Genomic DNA, 22,561 nt, shown 5'->3' on the forward strand with positions numbered 1-22,561 from the left:
AATGGCAATAAGCACGAGAGCATGCAGATGGCAAGAGACACGAGAGCACTGAACCATTGACGAGGGAGGATTTTATAAAGAGGAACCATTGATGAGTTCACGGGTGCTCAGCGCCAATGGGTACTGATCCGTCATTCGGAGCTCTCGATGCTGCCGGCCGGCCGGAGCAGGTCGTACTTGGCAGGAAGAATGAAGAGCATCTCGATGCTCAGCGCCAATAAATGCGGCTCAGCATGAAGAGCATGGCCGCCATGGTGCCCTGCAGATACGATCGCCATGGCCACACCGTCCACTGCCGCTCGCGGCTGGCCCCCGTGGTGCCCTGCAGATACGATCGCCATGGCCACACGCCCACTGCGAGCACGCCGCGTCCGCGTCCGGCGGACGGAGCGGCGGCGGGCACTACTGCGCCGCCGGCGAGTTGGTGAAGTGCGGCGCCTCGTGCTCACGATACATCAGATGCTGGAGGCTTTAATTCATGAAAGTATATTGATGTGTTGCTGGAGGCTTTAAATTTTATCCAATTAATTATCCGTTATCCAATGAGTATGAATAATTGGATGTGGATAAATTTGGAGAGGGTATAAAATGGGTAATTAAATTCTGGATAAAGGTGTGGATAAGCGCAAGATTGCCCATACCCTCCCCAACGGCAACGCGAGCTACAATACAAGTGTATGGGATATATGAACCCAAACCTGTTAATTGCATATGCTATATTGAAGCACAGGCATAGCAACAAAATGCAGTGATGACACCATTTCTCAGAAACATAGTGATTCTGCGTTGCAGGGAGTTATTTATTGCAAAAAAGGATCATATGTGCAACAGCAGTAATATCTCCAGTAACATCGTGATCAAAGCATTACAAAAATGAGCAACCATTACACCCAAGCAACATGGCAACCAAAGCGCTGAGCAGAATCAGCAACCAGAATGAGATTTACAAGTAACACCACAGTTTTGTGAACTGTCAGCATTACAATATAGATTCCACCCAAGGTTGGAAGAAGCGAACAAAAGATGCTGAAAGGCACTCACATTTACTCCAAACCTTTCCCCAACAAAGGAAGCCACCGATAGGTATACTTCCAGCAAATAGCATGAGTGTCTTGAATGCAGTTTGTTTGCATTTCAAACTCCGCTACCATGCAGCAAAAGTAGAAATCCAGATAGGATCAATCATCCAAAGCCATCCGGATTCACTCAACTTCACATGATCCATCTATCCATGTTCGTTGCAGTGAGTATATGCAGAAAAGGGGGGCTTCAATATGATAATTCAAGACTTCATTGAGTAGCTTCATAGCAGCAGCAATGAATGTACTATGGAATATTTCCTTGAAATCAACTCAGATTTTGAGGATGCCTTCTAAACCATCTAGGTACAAAGAGAGCACATTATAACCACCAGCATCAGGCACCGATGTACTGCCTGAACAAAAGGTGATAGTCCTTCCGAACCGCTTTATAGTCGATTGCAGAATCATCTTACCACAGCAACTATCACCCATAAGACTACCTGCAACCAGGCTAACTGACAAGTTCTTTTAACAGGCCAGATGTTGTATTGACAGACTGACTCCCTCTAAGACATAACAAGTCTTAAAACTACTTACTATTTCAATCCTGCCAAGATATGTGTAGAACTACTTAATATCCCTAAACCTGGCAAAATGCAGATGTAACTTAGCTTCTGCAGACACAGTTTGCACCAACCACCAGAACCTCAAAGTGCTCATTTGATGAGCAGACAAATGTACCGATGCTATGCTTTCCCACTAGCATCTGTAGTAGCATCAGCCACTATTATGTTAAAGGACAGTGGCTGCCACCCTGAAGAATGGGGCACAAACCACTTTTTTGTATTGATAATGATATTCAGAACCTGAAGAATTTCAGCAAGGGCAAGATGTTTCAGGCATGTTTTCTTCAACATAGTAGCAGCTTGATACCTACAAGAAAACAAATATTACAATAGTAAACCACGCTCTCAAGGAATGTATCGAAAACTCGACACATATTTCTGGGTAATGGAGGCTCACCTAGATTGAGAATTCTTTATCCCAGAATAGCCATGGGCAGAAGATATGAAAGTATGAACATCATCTAGAGTTTCTTTTGGGTATTTTGCATTATCATCCATTATATTGACACATTTCCAGAGATTTTCATTCTTCCCCAGAAAGAATGGCATTTTCCCTAACTTTTTCATGACAACAGCTTGATGCTGCGTAGCAACCTGAAGAGCTTTCTTGACATCAAAATTTGGTAGATTAGTATCCCCGTAATGTATACAATCTGCTATATTTTGTTCTGTTGGGGCAATCTTCTCAGTCTTCAATACTTCCAAAGCACCTAATATATATCTAACAAGACCTTGAGGGTCCGAAGATGGCTGTGGACATCCTGGATTAGCTCCCCAATATCCAGTATTTTGCATGTTGCTAGGAATGTTAGGCTGAGTTGGAGGTCTGTAACTATAATCATTGTAACCAGGCTGAACCATATGTGGGGCACCAGGATTGGTTGGATGGTAATTGACATTCAAACCTTGGTTATTATGAATTCCTCTAGGGTATTCAGAAATATTCATCTGACTCATATCAGGATAATTGATTGGTGGTCCATAAGGTGGGCCGCCTGGCCAGGATTGCAATGGTGCAGTAGGAATACCATTATGCCCAACTGGTGCTGGACATGAGTTGCTTCTATGTGAATTTGAGCCAGATCCACCATGAGAACGATGATTCACTGGATTTTGCGGTCTTGGTTGCTGAGAGGATTGAGGTTTCTGATGCTTTGGATGACCATGGCTATTAACATCAGAAGTGCCATTTTTAGACGAAGACTCGGTTGACACACCAGGCTTCTTGCCATGATAAAAGTCATGAGGAGCACTCTTTTGATGAGAAAGAGCAGATTTTACAGGCTTTTTGGACAGGGAAGACGGTTGAATTTTTGGTGTATTCAGCTGATCCGCCTGTGTCCCATCTTGCAAATCAGAACTCGGTAATGATGATGGCATGTGAGATTGATTTGGCTGGCTAGCAGTGCTTCCTTTAGAACTATCAGATACTCCACCGACTGAGTTTTCCTCAGTCCTTGTTGGTTTAGATACATTGTCTGACTGTTTTTTCCGAGGTTGCCTCACTTTATATTGTTTTTCTCCCTTTCCGTTACCACCTTTTTGCTGATCAAACGGAATGCTATTTGGCACTTGTGTACTGTTGTGTGGGGTTGCATCTGAAGAATCTGAAAGCATGTTCTTCAATGCATCAGAATGATCCACACTACCATTTGCTATGCTACTTATGTATGGTGACTCTGTCAATGGTGGTTCCCCATCCACAAGGCTTTTCCATAGCCAAACATGTTTTGCAGCAGCAGTAAGTGCTTGAGACACATTTGGAGGTTGTGCTAGTAGAATATTGTACCGTCTCATTACTAGCTTATGAAGGGCATTCGAGAAGTCCCGGTCACCTGATACTAGCAAATAATTTGCTGGTGGAGGGTTGTCAATAGCCCAGATTAACATGTCAACTAAGATCTTCTTATCACTTGCATCTTTAATGCCTGCCATTTGTTACAAGAAAACAAAAAAATAATAATTAGACAACATTCAGTCATCACATAAATAAACAGAGAACCATATGCAAGCTATGTTAAAATTAAACTTGGAAACAGATGGCAAGAATGAAATACTTACAGATAGGAATGATAATTAAAACAGTACTTTTCATTACTCATTCATAAAGAAAGTAGCTTTCACAATAGATATAAGACTAAAAAATCGCATCACTGACAGATAGCGCACATGCTTGTAACTGTAATCAACATTTGTTCAATACTATACTAGTCCTAAGAAAATCTGGATAATAAAACAAATACACTATGAGTAAATAAAGTGAGCCAAAGCCAAAAAAAAACATGATAATTAGAAAATTCAAAACATAGCCCGTGTAAATACACTCAATAGTCAGGTCAACGAACAATAGCAAACAAACACAGCAGAGTCCACGATTGCACCAGTCATCATAAAACCTAAATCAAATCACTTTCCCAACCCAGACCCGGCAACCCCACCATTCCCAGCATAATCCACGAGTCAAGAAAATTAGATACCATCAGATAAAAACATCTCCGATAAGGAAACTTCCAAACCCTAAGCTTCCACAGTTATCCTCAAGTATCACACCAGATCCATCAAACAGACGCAGACCAAAGTGTCGAGAGTGAGTAGACCAGCAACCAGGCTGTCCAGTTCAGATGCAATCGGAACGGCTCAATCCGCATGCATTGGCCAGGGGTCAGCGGATCAACTCGCGACGAGAAGTTAGGGAACAATTGGGGGTGGTTGCCTAGTTGGGGGGTACGGGACGGCGGGGGGGGGGGGGGGGGGGGGGTCCGTACCTGCGGGGACGTGGTTGAGGGCGATGCCGGTGCTGGAGAGGGCGTGCTGGACGTGGTTTGGGACGCAGTTGGTGTCTCCGTAGGCGGAGATGGTGATGGGGCCGGTGTAGCCGGCGGCGGCGAGGGCGGAACTCATGTTCTGGGCGATGAGGTGGGGGTCGCAGCCGCGGGGGACATGGCAGTTCTCGATGTCCCACCACACCGATGTCTTCACCGCTGCGTACTCCCCCATAATCGCCGCCGCCGCCCGCCCCGGCTTCGCCGGCAGAGAGGGGGGTTGGTGGGGAGGGGGGGGGGGGGGGGGGGATTATGGTTTGCGACGGCGGCGGCGGCGGCGTCGAGGTGGCCCTGAAGGAAGGTATTGCGCTTCTCTGTTAAAAAAACGTAACAAATTTGCTGCCAAATGGAGAAGTTGCTTGTTATATGGGCACGTTAGTTTCCTCGTTTTTACATCCAAACTAAATTTATTTAAGCTTTGTGATAGGTTCCCTAACGGAAGGTTTTGTATACTAAATATCATCCTCATATCCTCAAGTTAGATGACAATTTCATTCAATTTTACCTCCCTTACAATGGTTTCAAGGCTAAATTTGTATTTCTAAATTTCTTAGGAAAGATATTTCATGGGGACTACTGTCCACTTATTAGATATAGATAAAAAATATTTATCAGTTGACGAATCTTTTTCTGAATGCCATATAATGTTTAATATAGTTCAACTCATGTAAAAAACACTAACTTAGTATCTAAATGAGGCTTACAAAAAAATATTATGGTAACACATCCGCATCCATTAAAGCAATAAATTACTGTAAAAAATGTAGCAGGAAATGTCCTTCAACGAACAAAGGCTTTGTTAAATGAGATCTACACACATCTCATTTTCATATGCAAACCTTCTCGATTTATCAATCGATGGAAGATGTTGAGGTACAGTCATGGATTTGCAAGTGGATGACTTTCCATTTAGGCAGGAACAAGTTGCGACATCTGGGGACAAGCAAAGCAAAACAAAGCCAATGCCGCCGCGTCAAAAGGCAAAACCGGTTGCGACATCTCGCTGGTTTGGTTTGCTTCGCTCGTGGTCATGGGGCTGCCATCTGCTTTCCGCGGCTGCTGGTACTGTGCCATTCCCTGCAGCTTCGATCTTCTGCAGCCTGCAAACCTCACACGGGTGGAGAACAGAATCTTCTATTTCATCCAGTGCCAGCACGTGCACATCACGTGGTTGGGACCCATTGCTCAGTGACTGACGGAACTCATCTTCTTTCCCCTTTTTTTTCCTTTTTTGTTTTGGAGATTGGTATCTGTGTCCCTTTGCCGTAATTGATTGAACAGACGGGGCAACCTTCGAGCTTAAACAAACTAAGGATCATGCTCGGTTTCAAGCTTTTCGTCTTCGTAGTTTAACAGGCAGTTGTCGAGTTCAGATGTTCAATCATCATGCAAAGAGGCGTGAGCCGGTGACACTCCGCATTTGCTTTGCTATCTGGGGAACCGAACTTTGTTCCTCCAGGCACAGGACTGATAACATTACACAGACAGCGCCGGTGCAGCAGACAGAGCATAATCTGGTGACGCAAATGTCACTGAAGTTGGTTGAGACTGAGACATCCCTGCCTACATCAGTGCGGTGCTTCTCCATCACGGGGACTTGAGCTGGGCTCAATGTAAAGACTGATCACTCGCTGCATTGCATCAGAGCAGAGCTTGATCTGTCCAGGTGGATGGTACCACACCTTGTAGAGACCTCCATGTGTCCTTGCTTGTTGATGACACTAGTACAACTTAAAATATTGCACACTGCTGAATGCAGACTCTGTACAACACGGGATGCAGGTGATGAGATTAGCTTCTACTGAGAATAAACTGCACTTTGCGATTATCAGTAACGCTCCAAGAGCCCATTTGTAATGATAATTTCTGAGAGGATGAGAGATTATAATCATACTATTTTTCTGAAACCAGGACGAGGGATCATAGGAAGTAGGAGTGCTTGTGCTCGCAATGCAGCAGAGCTAAAAGATGAAATTGAGGGGGCTAGAAGATACGGAGCAGCAACCAACTATAGCTATAGGTGGCTGGTCCATTAGAACAATATTTGCAGACCAGCACTGGATTCTATTACAAGAAGAAGGGCAGCCTAATTACAGGAAGATGGTCGTGTCAGGACATCAAATCAAGTCATCAAGGCAGGGGCTCCTCTGAATCTCCCAGACGTGACAAGTGGAGGTAAGCGTCGGTACCTACAACAACAATACCGCAGTTATATATTTGATCGACCCTCTAGTGGTTTATAATATCCGAGACTAAAAAAAATGTAGCTCATGAACTGCAGCTAAACATGGTTAATTCGTACTGAGAATATCAGTGGACCGAGTGGAGTATGAACATACCATATCCTTCCATAGAAATAATTTGCAAGTCGCCACCAAAATACCGAGCATAAAGGCGGCTGATTGGGAGCCCGAAACCATATCCGGCCATAGTTGCTCCTTCATTAGGTCCATCTAGATCAGGTGGATTTTTTGCAGTGCTATACAGATGTGTGAAAATTTTTGGGAGGCCACTTCTTGGTATCCCACCACCTTCATCACTAACCTGCATTAGCAAAGCATTCGAACTTAAACACCACATTGTGCACCCCCATATTTAGTTTTTCCATTTACAGTAATATGCCACCTTGATCCACAAACAAGATTAAGGAAACATCTGTCAAATAAAAGAGAATTATATCTAGCACTTGACTTTCTAATTGTATAAGTTACAGTTAACTTGATTGATACAATATTGCACTTTCCATCAAATTTCAGCGACAAATGTCAATCTAATTTCCATCAAATTGCTTAACTCTACAATTTTATGTCAGGTTAATTGTTAGGAATTGGATTCCTACCAAGGCGTGGGCGCAGGTTGTAGGCGTGGGAAGGAGGAGGATGATGCGCGCCTGACGGCTTCTGGGCGCCGTGGTCGCGCAAGGGGGAGGAGGCATGTGGGATTGAGAGGATTGTGGAGGAAGAAGTGACGGCTGCCGACGTGCTACAGTACCCGCTGTGCTACAGTACCGTGCGGGTACCGTCCACGAGATGGCTGCGAGGGCGAGAGAGCGGCGGCTAGGGTTGGGGGGCGCTGGGAACGCCGGCCGCGAGGCTTCGCCCACGGCCGGCAAGAGAGAAGGGATTTCCTTCTAATCTCTTGCTTGATTAGATTGATGCATCTCATCTCCTTATATAGAGAGGTTTACTTGACCCCTAAGCAAGCGACTAATTAACCCTAATGGGCTAGGGCCCAATAGGCCCTTGACTCCTTTAACACTACACCCCACCTGGACATGCAGCTCGTCCTCGAGCTGCAACCTAACGATGACGCTAACAATGACTCCACTAGACACAAACCGAAAACCTAAGAACAAGCCTTTTACATCTCGGCTTATTTTAAATAAACTGCAATTTTTTATTTTTGACTCTTGAAGATACGGCGGACACCCTCCTTGTGCTGGATCTGCACGTAAGTAGCCGCCTGGATCCCATGGAGACCATCGGAACGAGAGGGGAGGACAGGTATCGCCACCGGAAATTAGTCGCAACAGCGACCAGCGGAGACGTCCTCGTGGCGGCCGGTGACGGAACGTGATGGCGCTAGGCGATGTGCCTCCGCCGATGACAAGGAGGAAAGCGCCTCCCTTATCGCTGCTGTAGAATTGGAGTTCGCTACCTAGCGCGCGCTTGAAGACAACGGCGAGTTGGCGCGAGCGCTGGTTGCCTTCCGACGGGACAAGGTCGCGCCCCTATTTGCCGAGGTCGCGCCCCCAATTGCCGAGGTCGATCGCTGTCAAATCCGCCTCTTGCATCTCCAAGCGCATCTTCTGCAGCCGACGCCACGCTAGGAGGCCGCGTGCTGCAGCCTGCAGCCGCACCGCTGCAAACACATGGCAGGCATCCTCCCACGCAAACGCCTTCTTCTTCCCGAGCTGTGGCAAGGCTACTGCTGCAGGGACGACTGGATGCCAGCAGCACGCTGCAACCGGCAGCGGCGGCGCCGCTGCCTGGGTGCCATCTACGCCCCCGTAGAAGATGCCCTCGCCGTGCTGCTGTGGAGGCACGGGGCTTGGGGCGGTGAACGATGGGAAGGCGGCCGCAAACCTTGACTCCAACAAGGTCAGGCAGGCCTCCATGCGCGCCTCCATGTCGCCCATGCTGCTGAGCAGCTTGGTCATCAGGGCGGCCAGACCCTCCATGGTTGGCGGCGGCGGCGGTGGCTCAGACTTGTCGTCGACTGGCATATCTGATACCAGATTGTTAGGAATTGGATCCCTACCAAGGCGTGGGCGCAGGTTGTAGGCGTGGGAAGGAGGAGGACGGAGGATGATGCGCGCCCGACGGCTTCTGGGCGCCGTGGTCGCGCAAGGGGGAGGAGGCAGGTGGGATTGAGAGGATTGTGGAGGAAGAAGTGACGGCTGCCGACGCGCTATTGTACCCGCGGTGCTACAATACCCGCGGGTACTGTCCGCGAGATGGCTGCGAGGGCGAGAGAGCGACGGCTAGGGTTGGGGGCGCTGGGAACGCCGGTCGCGGGGCTTCGCCCACGGCCGGCAAGAGAGAAGGGATTTCCTTCTAATCTCTTGCTTGATTAGATTGATACATCTCCTCTCCTTATATAGAGAGATTTACTTGACCCCTAAGCAAGCGACTAATTAACCCTAATGGGCTAAGGCCCAATAGGCCCTTGACTCCTCTAACATTAATTAATATAGTACTGCAGAAAAATATTGTTAAGTTTACAAATTTTCCAGACTGCAGCTTTCATCAGTAAAATAGTTGTACCAACAGTTCATGATAGCTGGTGTACTGATGTCAGATTACTACCTTGATAGTAACATCCTCTTCTCCATCAGCAACTATAATTCTAACTGGGGGAACATCTTCATCAGAATTCATATATCGTTCTTGCACTGCACGAAGCGAGTTCTTCACCAATTCAAATAACATCAGATATAGGTGTGATGCGACATATCTGTATTCAATGAAGTCAAAGAGTAAGCTAGCATTTCATTTTATTTACTGTATTTTAAATAAAATTAGAACAAACAATCTATGTGAGCTATAACTGTAAGATGCATGACCAGAAACAATCTATACAGACGTCTTCAACAAAGAACAAGTCCAAAAAGGTAACTCATGAGAGATTATAAGACTTACGGAAATGTAAAATTTGGATCACCATAAATGTTAATATCAGGAGCTGATCCGTATGTCCTTAAACAAATAGCACGGGCATCTTCGCTAGCAGCTTGAGCCACCTGTATGGGGGACAATCTTGTATTAATGAGGCCTATGACACCAGGCTCTGGTTCAGGATCATGCAAAGCCACATGCTGCCCTGAAATTAAGCAAGGACGAATAACTCAGGCCACGTATCTAATAATAAGTTAATAACAGACATATCATTTGACTAGGACCTACACGTGAGGCCAATAATATGCAAAATTGAGTTTAGTAACAAATAAACCAGGCTGAAAAGTGTGCTCTGCTTGATAGATTTGCAGTGAACTTTTTTTTACTAGTCTCCTTTTGGGGGAAAGGTAGTATTACTGTTACTGTTAGGCGTATAACAGAAGAGAATATTTAGCATACAATGTCCAAGAAGTAAACTGGAAAAGAACAAAGTTGCCAGTAGATTTTAGCCTTCAGAAAGTAAGCTCCTGGCAAAACAGTTTCAGTTGCAAACCTATCAGCATGCGGATGCCAATCCTTGACAAGTAGAATCGATCAAGGAACTCGTGGATCTCGTCGAATCCAAAGGGAACCTTCCTTGTGCGGCACAGTTGGTTTTTCAGCTGCTGCACTCCCAAAGCCATTGTTGGAACCACATTATTGTGCCGCACCTTGACCATTTTAATCATCTGTGTGAAAGCAAGCTCGTCGTTGTGATTCCTCACTTCTGGGAAGTATCTGATGTCGCGGAACGAGTCCAAGTACCAATCCCTCACCTTAAGAAAGAAAAATGGTTGAAAGACCAAACATCAGTGCTACTCCTGCATCAGATGGTCAATTCGGCAAGAATAATCATTTGGTTAAAGAAATATCTCAATAAAACATGCATTCTTTGCTGACTTCAGATATTATAGTATTAAATCAATTTGTGGACCTCTGAGAGGTCCAGAATGAGCGCTCCTTGCGCTCCCGTCGCCCTCCCCCTTCCTCCCCGGCGCCGATGCCGTCCAGGCGGCGGCCTCCCACCTCCCTGCTACCCCCACATCACCTCTTCGTCTCCACCAATCCTTCCAACCCCTGCCTCCGTCTCTCCATGCTTTGTGCCTTTAGGAGCTACGGTTCCGCTGCCTCGGCGATGGCCGCGCTCCAACCGGCGCACCGTCAAGGGCAAGAGACCGCTGTGGCATCAGGCCCCTGCTCTGGCGCGTCCTCCTTCCGACAGCCCCGATGTCACGACCACGCCTACAAGCGCACCGGTCGAGGAGAACGACAACAACCATGCTCGTCCTCCTCTCCTGCTTCGCGTTCACCCAGGTGTGTCCTTCTGTGATCTCGTCTTGCTTCACTTCCATGAACTGGTTGTTCCTGCGGGCAAGGGGACTCCTGCGACGCCGGAAGCCACCTTCTGGATGAAGCCGGAACTGGGTTCCGTCATCCCGTCTAAGGTTCAGGTGGGGAATGCCCTAAACTTTCGTTTCTCTCGGCCACCTCATCGCTTTGAGGTCCGGAACTACGAACACGGCTATTTCTCTGCCATTGCTTCTAGTAAGAACCTCGCCTCCTTCATTGTCTCGCGTGGGCGATGCAAAGTTGGGGGGGTCTCCCTGCTCCTCTTCCCTTCTTTGCAATCCGCCATGGCCGGTGATTCTCCCAGCCTCCGTCGGCGGGAACGTGACGTCACCACGGCATTTCAAAAACCGGAAATCCCGGAACGGGCCGTGCCCTCCCAGGCTGCCTCCTCTCTTGGGCCCTCTGCGCTCGGCCCACTCGAAGCCCCCACTGTTGCTAGCGGTATTCACTGCCTCCCCAACCTCCTGTTAGAGACACCTCTGTCCGCCATTGATGTTGCGCCATATCTCTAGGATCTCTGCGCAGGCGGATCCTTCCCTGGTGCTCCTATCCGGACTTTCTGCGCCTCCGAAGTGCATTCACCCCGCAGGGATGAACCATCACCTCGCACGCCGAACGGAGGTCCTGCATCAGGCGCGCCGAACGGGTGTCACACCTCTCAGGTGGCCATCATCGCCTCGCCGCCCGTCGCTGGCTTTACTCAGCAGTCGCATCCGTGTGCGGCGCGCCCATACCTTCAGGCGTTGCTCACTCCCGCCCCCCGCGCCTATAAGAACGGCGGATGGCACCAAGCTTTGACGTGCCCGTTCCTTTCCAGCTCTCCACAACCAGTGCTTCAGGTGTCTTGCAACTGATCACCACGTCGAGGCGTACAGAGACCCGGTCCGGTGCCGCCAGTGCCTCCGCTACGGCCACCGAAGCGCGTCGTGCACGATGGCGGGACCATCCGTGTTCTGGGCGCGGGTCGCTCAGCGTGCGACGTTCTCATCCAGCGAGGACTCCGCGTCGCCACCTCGCCCAAGGGCCCCAGCGCCTCCCGGTGCGTTCCCGGCTGGGGACGCGGCGGTCTGGCGATCCCCGACCATCGATCAGCGAGGCTGGGGGACTGGGCCACTCCCTCCTTCACCAGCTACCTGCTCCAGGTCCCGTTCCCCTGCTACTGCCTGGGAGCAACACCGCCCTCATTCCGTCAGGTTTGCCGGTGTCACACCTCCTTCTGCCGCCTCAGCCGTTCACCATCCCCAACCCCGCCGCGCTTGGCGTGCCGCCACTCCTTTCCTCCCCACTCATGCTGCCTCACCTGCTGGCACTGATGTCGCCGACGGGGACGACTACGCCGAGGTCCACATGCCCCCTGTGGACATGGAACCAACTCAGCGCCTCGCCTACGCCTTCGTCGACCCTGAATGCGCTGACCCAAGGCTCTACATCCGCACTGCCTTGGAGCAACGCGACGGCGACCCTCCCGTCCGCTTGGCTCCATCCTCCCACGGGGCCATGATGGTGATGTTGTGTCACCCCTTCTTTCGGGAGGAGACGCTGCGCCGCGGGCCGCTCCACTTCGACGGGCGTGTTCTACACTTGGTCCGCCATGAGGAGGCCAACTTCAAGTTCGTCTGCCGGTACCGCCGCTTGGCGGTCCTCGCGGCGACTACCTACCCTCCGGAGCACTGGACCAAGGTGCGCATCACTCGGGCGTTCGAGGCCTTCGGGCATGTGTGCGCCGTCGACAAGGAGTGCCTGAAGAAGGTGGGTGACCGGCCCCCGGACCACGACTACGGTGCGGACATCGCTGACTACTCGGCGGTGCGCGTGCTTGTCCTCCTCGACAACACCAGGGTCGTCAAGCCGCTCCTGGTGCTGCGGAACCTTGGTGGCGGCCTCGGGGCGATCGCCAAGGTGCGCGTCGTCAAGTTCTGGGACCACCCTGACGGGGCCCCTCTCCCCACCGACCGCGACTTCTCCGACTGGGGGGGACGACGACGCTGCTGGCAACACCCCGCCGCCTCCACGCGAGCACTTCGACCCGCTGGGACGGGCGGCTTCGACGTCGCGCGGCCGCTCCGGGCTTTGTCATGCTGGTAACGCCGGGGGTCCTACCCAGCGGCCGGGCTCTTGCCGGGGGTTGGGTGCTCTGTTGTACCCATCTGTTCCTCTATGGTCGTTTGCTGCTGGTGCCATGTCGGCTCTTGGCCGCGCTCTCTCCCTTGCTGCTGTTCCGCAGGTGGTTGTACGTGACTTGCCGACCCCGGTTCGTCCTGTGACGCCGCCTACGGTCTCTCCTGATGTCGTGGAGCTTCACCGCTCACCCTCGGCCTTGCCCTTCTACGTCGCCGCAGCATCCGGCTCGCCGCCAAGGAGGATCCCTTCTACGTCGACGCCACCGCCAAGGCCCCGCGCGTCAAGGCTGCTCAGCTCGACCTTGCACATGCCTCTGCTCGCATGAAGGATGCCATCGCCAGCTCCGGGGTGCTGCACCGCCCTGCCCCGGCCAAGATCTCACTGAGCAAGCTGCGCTGCCTGGGCCGTGCTTGCGGCCTGCCGGACCTTCCTGACTCCGACGGTGATGAGGCCACTGTGGCCTGCTGTCCTGCTCGTCCTTGTACGCGTGTTGTGTCTGTCCTACTAGAGGACGTCTGTGTGCGCCACCTGGACCTGTTCTTCAGGTTTGCGTCGCTCCTCCCCCTTCTACGGAGCTGTGTTGCCTGGCCTGATGCCTTGCTCGGCCGGCGGTGTTGTTGGCCTGCATGGCCGGTTGTTGTGTTCTGTCTGCATCTTAGGCGCTCTGGGTCTGATGCTTTGCTCGACCCTTGTTGTTGTTGGGGTCCCGGCCGTGTGGCTGCCGGTGTAACTTGTGTGCCACCCTATGTGTGTAACGTGCAAATGTTATGTGTTGTTTCGTACTCCGGTGTTCCCTGTGTTCTGCATGAGTAAAACCTTGACGTTCTTCTCTTGGAACGTGCGTGGCTTGGGCCAGACTTGCCGTTGTGGCGATGTGCTCACGGAATTGCTCTCTGCTCGCCCGTCTATTGTCGCTCTTCAGGAAACCAAGCTGCAATCCCTGAATACTGTAAAGCGGAGCTCCTTCCTTCCATCTCGGCTCTCGAGCTGTGTCACTAGGGACTCTTCAGGGGCTGATGGTGGGATTCTGACTACGTGGGATGCCTCACTTTGTGACATGGTCGATGTCTCTGCTCTCCCCTTCTCCCTAGCTTCCAGCTTCACGCTGCGGGCTGATGATACTCGTTTTACACTTACTATAGTCTATGCGCCCACGGACAGGGCTGACAAGCCGCTGTTCTTCAGTGTGCTTGCTTCCATTGCGGACTCCACTACTGGAGCTTGGATGCTTATTGGCGATTTCAATCTCACTCGCTGCCCGGAGGACAAGAACACGGCTGGCTTTAACTCTTCTGAAGCTAATGACTTCAATGATCTCATCAACGCTCTTGGGCTCATTGAGATCCCCTTGACTGACCGGGCATAAACTTGGACGAGCAGACGTGAGGACCCGACCTTGGTGCGGCTTGATCGTTGCTTCATCAACCTGGATTGGGACTTGGTTTTTCCCAACACCTCTTTACGCTCGCTTACGCGCTACGCCTCTGATCATGTGCCCCTCCTCGCCACGGCCGACACGCGCGTTCCACGCAGCGCCTGTTTCCGTTTTGAGAACTCTTGGCTGCACCATCGTGCCCTCCCTCCTCTGGTCCTCTCTGCACTTAGTGAGCATGCTGCCGGGCCGATCGCGAAGAGCTTCGTTCGCCGGCTCAAACACTGCCGGAGGTTGTGCCGAAGCTAGTCCCGGCGTCTCTCACCAATTGATGTTAGGGAAAACGACACAAAAATCCTGATCACTGCTCTTGATCTGCTTGAGGAGCAGCGCGCGCTGCACCGCTCGGAAGCTGCTCTCCGGAGTCGTGCCATCCAAGGCTGCAAGACATCCATGCAGAGAAACTTGCCTTCTGGCGCCAACGCTTCCATCTTCGTCTGGCCCTCGAATGGGATGAAAACTCCCATTTTTTCCACGCCGCAACTTCGGGTCACCGCCGTCAGAACGCCATTGCCTGCTTGGAACATGATGGTGTTCCCTCCTATGCACACGACGCCAAGAGCACCATCCTCTATAATTTTTATCTAGATCTCCTTGGCCGTGCGCGGGAACCTACTTGGCTTTTTGACCTGCAAAACCTTTACTCTCACCACACCATCTCCTCGATGACTCTCTCTGAACCATTTTCACTTTCGGAGATCACTCATGCACTATTTTCCATGGACGTTCATGCCAGCCCAGGTCCTGATGGCTTCGGTCCCTCCTTTTACCGGCACTTTTGGCCGTCCCTTAAGCACGACATGACTCAGTTATTCTGTGCTTTCTATGATGGGTCGCTGGATTTGGATGGCCTCAACCGCGCGCACCTTGTTCTGCTTCCCAAGAAAGATGGCGTACGCACTGCGGATGGGTTCCGTCCAATTTCTTTGCAGAATTGTCCCATGAAACTTTTCTCCAAGGTGATGGTCAACCGGCTAAAACCCCACATTGCTGCCTTGGTGGATCCTGATCAAACCGGTTTTGTGCATGGGAGGAGCATCGCAGAAAATTTTGTGTATGCTGCTGATCTTCTGAGTTGCTGCCACAAACGTAAGGTTCCTACGGTTGTTCTAAAGCTTGATTTCAAGAAGGCTTTTGACTCCGTCGAATGGTCTAGTCTTGATGCCATCCTTCGGGTCCGTGGCTTCGATTCTCGTTGGCGCTCCTGGATTTCCAACATCGTCACCAGTGGCAAAACTGCGGTTATGCTAAACGGTGTGCCGGGGAGGTGGATCACTTGCCGTCGTGGCCTGCGCCAAGGCGACCCTCTCTCGCCCTTTCTATTCATAATTGTGGCAGACGTGCTGCAGCGCCTCATCAGACAAGCTGCGCACAACGGCGAGCTGCGACACCCGGTGGACGACTCCTTCCCTTGCCCGGTTCTACAGTATGCGGATGACACACTAATTCTAACCAAGGGAGACGTTCATTCCATGCAGGTGCTTAAGAAAATCTTGGACAATTTCTCCTTGGCCACTGGACTTGATATCAACTTTCATAAATCTACCTTTGTCCCTCTGAATGTAGACACCCACACTGCTGCGGCGATGGCTGATGTGTTGGGTTGCTCCCTGTCTTCCTTTCCACAGACCTATCTTGGGCTGCCATTGTCACCTCACAAACTGCGTGTCTCGGACTACCAACTGCTGCTCACATCCTTTGATCGCTACTTAGCTGGCTGGAAAGCGCGCCTACTTAGTTCTGGTGGCCGTTTGGTTCTAGTTAACGCGGTCCTTGGAAGCCTTCCTATTTACTACATGTCCTCGATCCTGCTCCCCAAGACTGTTCGAGATATGTTAGATGCCAAGCGGCGTGCCTTCTTCTGGACAGGAGAGGAAAAGTGCAGTGGAGCTAGCTGTTTGGTGTCCTGGGACCGTGTGTGCTTGAGTCGTGCGGCAGGCGGTCTTGGTGTCAAGAACTTAGAGGATGCAAACCACTGCTTGTTGATGAAATTTGTCCACAAGCTCCACAGTCCTGCAACCTTACCTTGGCAACGCTGGTTTCACTCCCATTCTGGCCCCAGGCTCCTAACAACTTCGGTTTGCCGTTCTGCCACTCTACAGAACCCTGACGTGACTCTAGGTGACGGCGCCTCAGTTTCCTTCTGGCATGACAGATGGTTGCTGGACTCAACTTTGGTGGATCGGTTCCCTGCCCTCCACTCCCACTCCACTGATGACATGGTTACCGTTCCCACTCCACTGATGACATGGTTACCGTTCGTGCAGTGATCACTGATGGGCTTCTGCCTTATCTGCGTCCTCGGCTCACCCGGACGGCTGCGGCTGAACATGATGTCCTGGCCAGCCACCTCTCCCATATCACCCTGACCGCTTCTCATGATGTTAGGTTGCTTGCTACCATGAACATGCAACCCTTCACTTCTAGGGGTGCTTACCATTTGCTCCATGATTCTCTGATCCCTTCTGATGTGGTGCGCATTTGGAGTACTCGTCTCCCTGCCAAGGTCAAGTTCTTTGCTTGGCTTTTGTATCATGGCCGGCTCAATACTCGTGCACATCTTTTCCACAGGAATATAAAGACCCATGATGAATCAAAATGTGAGTACTGCGTAGACACCCTAGAAACAGACGTGCACATCTTCGTTGAGTGCCCTCGGGCCCAAGCAGTCTGGTCTCGGCTTCGCTTCGTGGTGCATGAGTCCACCTTGAGACGCCCCTGGGATGTCACCCTCCCTTCTTTGCTGCCTGGCGCTGTCAAGGATGATGTTATTATTCTCATCTTCTGGCACATCTGGAAAGCTCGAAACGCCAAGATTTTCGACCATCGGGACTCCTCCCCTGCTGAAGTTCTTCGCCACATCTCTGCTGATATTGATGCCTGGAGTTGTAGATATAGAAAGCTGGCCGTGGAGCTCCATGCTTGGCACGAATGGATTGTCACTTGCTAGACACCTCTCCCTACTCTTCCTGCTCTCCTCATGTATTCTGTTTGCTCCGGATGCCGAGTACTACTTGTAACCGGACTCACAAGTTTCCAATGAAATAGTAGGTGGGGATCCCCCGATGTATTTCAAAAAAAGATATTATAGTATTGACGAGGAAAGGTAAAGGCGATGCAGAGCAGAACCCCACTCAGGCCAAAAAAAAAAAGTAAGCAAGAATCTCCCAAAAATTGCTTTTAAAAATGAGAGGAAGAATCTCCCACATTTAAAGATTCCTTCTTATCCAACAATACGAGCTGATAGTCGTCCAACAAATGCATCTATAATCTCGTATGAACAAGGAATCAGAGCTTAAATCTTCGAGTGGCAAACCAAAATGAGATATGAGAGTGCTTGTTGGGCCACGAGTGGAATAGAAAGAAACAGACCTACAAAAATAAGAAAAGGAAGCAGCATCTACCCATAAGGGAACCACGTTTCAGAATAATTTCGGAATCATAATCCTGCTAAGAATCCCCAATATCCTTAAGTGACTTCAGTTACTTGTGAACTAAACCGAAAGCCAACCACAGTGAAAGAAAGATGTTAGTCTGAAAAAAAAAATCCATCCATGAACAGAGGTACACCAAGCCTGTCAAATCACCCATAGGCTGATGGGCAACAAGGACAAACAATCTGGACAACGAAATGGCCACCCACTCAAACACCGAGTAAAAATTAGCTAAATTAATTCGGAGAGACAGAGACGGAGACAGGGAGAGGCGTGGGATGCATCGACGGACCTTGAGGATGGCGGGCTTGTTGGAGAGCCCGAAGGGCAGCGAGTCGAGCTCGAGTGCGCGGCGCGCGATGCGGATGGGGAGCTCCTTTTGCAGGAACTGCGCGGAGAGGAGCAGGTTGCGCTGGGTGGGGTTGGAGCCGAACTCCATCATGTAGCGCAGGCTGACCCCCGTCGGCTTCATGCTCCCCCACCGCACCACCTCCTCCGCCACCGCCCGCGCCACCGGCTCCGACGCCATGACGCCCCCGACCTCGCCGCCAACTTAATCAGCCAGTAACCGCCCAATCACCGGTGGGATTAGCGGAGGCAAGCGGGACGAGCAAGGACACGGGAGCCAGCCAAATGGGCGGAGCAGCTTATAAAGGCGGGCCAGAGAGCGGGTGGCGGAAGGGATCTCTGCTGGGCCCGCTTGTCAGTGGGCCGGCGTGGCCCGTATCTCGTGTGCTGGCCCAGGTGTCAGACCGTGTAACGGTTTGTGTGGCCGGTAACCGAATCGATCAGGGAGGGAATCGAATCTGAGCAAGGCTTAGCGCAGCTGGCCCAATCGCGAGCCAAGACACATGGGCTTATCCACGAGGATTTGGGAATTTAGAACCCAATGTGAACCAGGCCACCACAATCAACAGGTGAGTGAGTATCAAGTGCTTTTCATCGAACAATCTCTGAGATTTTCACCAATTCTCTTCTGCAAAATTGTCCTCGTGTTGAAACTTTAATGTCCAGGGCTCTAGGTAGAACAGAATACTGGGTGTGATTAATCTGCTTCTAACAGGGCTTTGCATACCCATTTTGCTAAAGATCGAATAATCCGTTAAGAAACGAGCGGCACATTAGTGCTAATCGGGGCATTATTTGGGATGATCAGACCTTAGAGGATTCAGTCATTGGCGTCAATGTCACCGGCGACCATGACTTCTCGGAGGAATTTCTGGTACAGGGCCACTAGCAAGTTTTTTTTTTTAAGAAGAAAGGCTGATTCATTTGAAACAACTAGTGGACAATATCCATGGTTGGATCGGCACCACAAGTCATCCCCACACATACAACAATCATAGAAATTCTCACTTAACACGTTAGAGTTTTCTGCAGTTTTGTAAGTTTTTTTTTTTGAGGATTTTGAACCTCCTCAATATTCTCCCAGGAGTCCATGGTTGAGTTGTAAGGTCGCAATTGCTGGAATCTACGAGAAAAGAAAAACGATTCCAAAGTTGTAGGTAACGATAGGGGCTGCGAAGCGAGTTCTAACCATGCATAGTGCACCTTAGCAAGTCCACATGTTTATCCGTGGAGCTCCAATTGTACCGCACAATAGAAGAAAAACCATATGTTCCATATGACTTGGGTCTTCTTCATTGCCGTTGAAATGGACAGCACAGTGCACCATGCTTTTGACTAAAAGAAATCTCTAAATGCTATGATGAGAGTAAATCAGTTGAATAGTTTTGCAAGTTATTAGAACTCCGTAGAACCATTCTTCTATAAGCAAACTCAGACTCCATGATCAGTTTACATGAGGTGAAGGAATGGAAGGTAACTCTGATCGAGGAGCCTACACGGCTCCTCATCGATGAGGTTAGAGCTTTCACCATGATGTGATTTTTTTGGTAATTACTTCAAGTGGATTATTTTAATCCTCAATCTTATCCGAAGAATCCGTGATTAAACTCATAAAGGAAGACCACAATGACTACAATCTTTGAGAAAGGGGAAATGGTGACTCGAAAGTAGTATCTAAGGCCACGGTCCATGGAGAGAGTTCCAACCATTGAGCAAAATTGGCAGGACCACATGTTCCGTGTGGTTTTGGTGAGCTCCAGCCATACTGCACCATACGTACGTTCGATTGCTGAAACATCACACTTGAGTTCACTTTGCTATCATTGAATTAAGTAGGCATAATAATTTGCCATATTGTTGGTTGTAATAATTAATAAAAAAAGAATACAACCTCCCCAAGTTACGCGTAATAGAACCAGAGCGCTCAACCGGAGATCTTTTTCCTGGTTTCGAATCCCGGTGAGTCCACACACTCGGATCCCATCGAATCCCAGTAGCAATTGGGATAAGGAGGAATTAAAAGCTGACCACGAAAGAAATGAGTGCCGAGTAGCACAGCACGGTGGAAAACATCACCTTCCTTTCCTACACGATGAAATGTGTATGAAGCAGCAGCCATTACGGAAGGAAGGAGAGCCGCAGCCATCAGACAACGAAGGCCCTGAAGCAATGCAAGCCCCGCCATCATATCGAATCCATGGCTAAGAGCAAAACCCATGGCCTCCAGTAGCTGTCAGGGTTTTTCCATCCAGGCCGCCCCAGCCATTGCTTCGGCCGGAATTATTGGGCGGGCCCAGCGTTGACGTGGAGGCCCAAGGGACACATCTCCCGGTCCAGTTGGTACGAGCCGCGGGGGCCCACCTGTCGTGCGCTCGCACAGTGGCCGCAAACGGCGGATCGGCGTCCGTGGTTCCCGATGCGTGTGAGTGACTCCCGTCGATGCTCCTGTCGCCGAGCTGAGCTGATTGGTCTGTTTGGCTCCAGGACTTTTTCTAAAAGTCCCTATCACATCAAAAGGAATCTTACTATTTTATATTATTAAATAAAATCTGTTTATAAATGTTTTTTGACAGCTGAGTGCTTTTTCGCGAGACGAATCTAATGAGCCTAATTAATCGATGATTGGCTACAGTGATGCTACATTAACCATTCGCTAATCATAGATTAAGATACATCATTAGATTCGTCTCGCAGTTTAGCCCCAGAGTTCTGCAGTTAGTTTTATAATTAATATTTATTTAATACTTCTAAATACTAAAAAGTCTAAACACCCCCTTATGCGAGCTGATCACTGATCAGTCATCACTCATCAGTGGTTGGTCTTGGTCCTATCCTGCGGCGGCGGGTATCTAATTGCGGAACATGATGATGATCATCCAGCTAAACACGCTGTGACTGTCATGAGCTGAGGTGTCTGTTTTTTTTTTTGCAGCAACAAAAAATACAAAGAAACAAAGATGCAGGGTCAGTAGTACAGTTTGCGTGCGCTGGACGCTTGGATGGAGCAGGGAGAAGGGCGACAGCAGCAGCAGGCGTGCCCCAATGCCAAAAGGATCGACCGGTCACTGTTACCAGCCACTCAGATCGACCGGCAGCTAGGCGCCACGAGGAGGGCCACATGTACACCGTGCTTTCGGCTCGGCCGGAACAACTAGTTCAGGCTTTGCACTGGATGAATATTCTTCTGTCAGGTGGATGCGTAGGGCACACGCACACAGCACAGTTACTGATAAGTTACTTGTCCCTGAGACACGGTGGATGGATAAAGCTAGCTATATAATGGGTGATTAATGATGGAGCTCTGTTTGTTTGTTTGAGCTAGCTTTTTAATACTTTTGCACTATTTAGTTCTAAAAACCAGAAGCTAAGGGTGCGTTTGGTTACATGTATCTCTCGTATCCAGGCTCAACAGATACGGCTTTGTGTTGTTTGGTTTCATGAACCAGTGCTCGGCCCAGGCTCTACCGATGCAGTCGTACAGCTCGAGCCAGGCCCGCAAGGTACGTGGAAATCGAGCATTACTCATGAGCCAGGCCCGGCCGATGCAAGATAAGATGCAAGCGTGGAGACTGAAAGGAAAAAGGCACAGAAACAAAGCAAATCAAAGCAACCAAACACCTTCGATGGACCTGGATGTTCAGATGCATGCAACCAATCAGGCTGGTGTTGCATGCAACTGGCCTGGCTTGCCCCGGCCAGGCTCTTTGGAGCAAACCAGGCTGGGGGTGTACACCATCCAATCAGGCCCTAAATAACACATGATGAGGTGCTTTTGTAGGGCACATAATCTATCTTAAAGATCCGAGAAACTAATGATCCAAAAATATAGAAACTGAAACAAACAGTCTTTGTATGTGTCCTAGATTTCAGTTGCTTGTCTCCCCCCCCCCCCCTGGCTTCTGCTGGCGCTGGCCTTCCAGTTGCACGAGCTCGCCGTGTGCTTTTTGTCGATTACTCCCTCCGTTCTTTTTTATACGACACCGTTGATTTTTTTCTTCAACTTTGACTAACATTATTTAATTAATTAGTTAGTTAAATGAAGTGAAATGAGTATCTATTTAGAACGGAGGGAGTACTTGACTCGGTAGATCAAATCAAAGCCTCCGACCCCGTCAAGGAAGAGCACCAAGAGCCTGCCTGCACTGCAGTACCACAAACATGAAATTCGTGACGTGGACTGTGGAGCATTTTCCCACACATGTTGAGAGCATCGATAGTTGGGCCGCTTCTCACTGATCTGACTGAGGCCG

At 50.0% G+C, this 22,561-nt stretch overlaps 2 protein-coding genes across 2 annotated transcripts; both read right to left on the reverse strand.

The window, feature by feature from the left end:
* Nucleotides 1–773: 773 nt before the first annotated feature.
* LOC120661962 lies at nucleotides 774–5,715 on the reverse strand. The gene is made up of 3 exons (XM_039940995.1): nucleotides 4,414–5,715; nucleotides 2,046–3,576; nucleotides 774–1,955 (listed from the first exon to the last, which is right to left on the reverse strand). Exons 1-3 carry the CDS (start codon nucleotides 4,643–4,645, stop codon nucleotides 1,769–1,771), a joined length of 1,950 nt encoding a protein of 649 aa, XP_039796929.1. The 5' UTR covers nucleotides 4,646–5,715; the 3' UTR covers nucleotides 774–1,768.
* Nucleotides 5,716–6,272: 557 nt separating this feature from the next.
* On the reverse strand, nucleotides 6,273–18,594 carry LOC120661963 (pyruvate dehydrogenase (acetyl-transferring) kinase, mitochondrial-like). Its single transcript, XM_039940997.1, has 6 exons — nucleotides 18,256–18,594; nucleotides 10,141–10,402; nucleotides 9,612–9,792; nucleotides 9,279–9,426; nucleotides 6,810–7,014; nucleotides 6,273–6,659 (listed from the first exon to the last, which is right to left on the reverse strand). The coding sequence occupies exons 1-6, from the start codon at nucleotides 18,490–18,492 to the stop codon at nucleotides 6,601–6,603; spliced, it is 1,092 nt and encodes a 363-aa protein (XP_039796931.1). The 5' UTR covers nucleotides 18,493–18,594; the 3' UTR covers nucleotides 6,273–6,600.
* Between the last annotated feature and the right edge of the window lie 3,967 nt (nucleotides 18,595–22,561).

The sequence above is a fragment of the Panicum virgatum genome, chromosome 2N (assembly GCF_016808335.1).
Source record: "Panicum virgatum strain AP13 chromosome 2N, P.virgatum_v5, whole genome shotgun sequence".
Lineage (NCBI taxonomy): Eukaryota > Viridiplantae > Streptophyta > Magnoliopsida > Poales > Poaceae > Panicum > Panicum virgatum.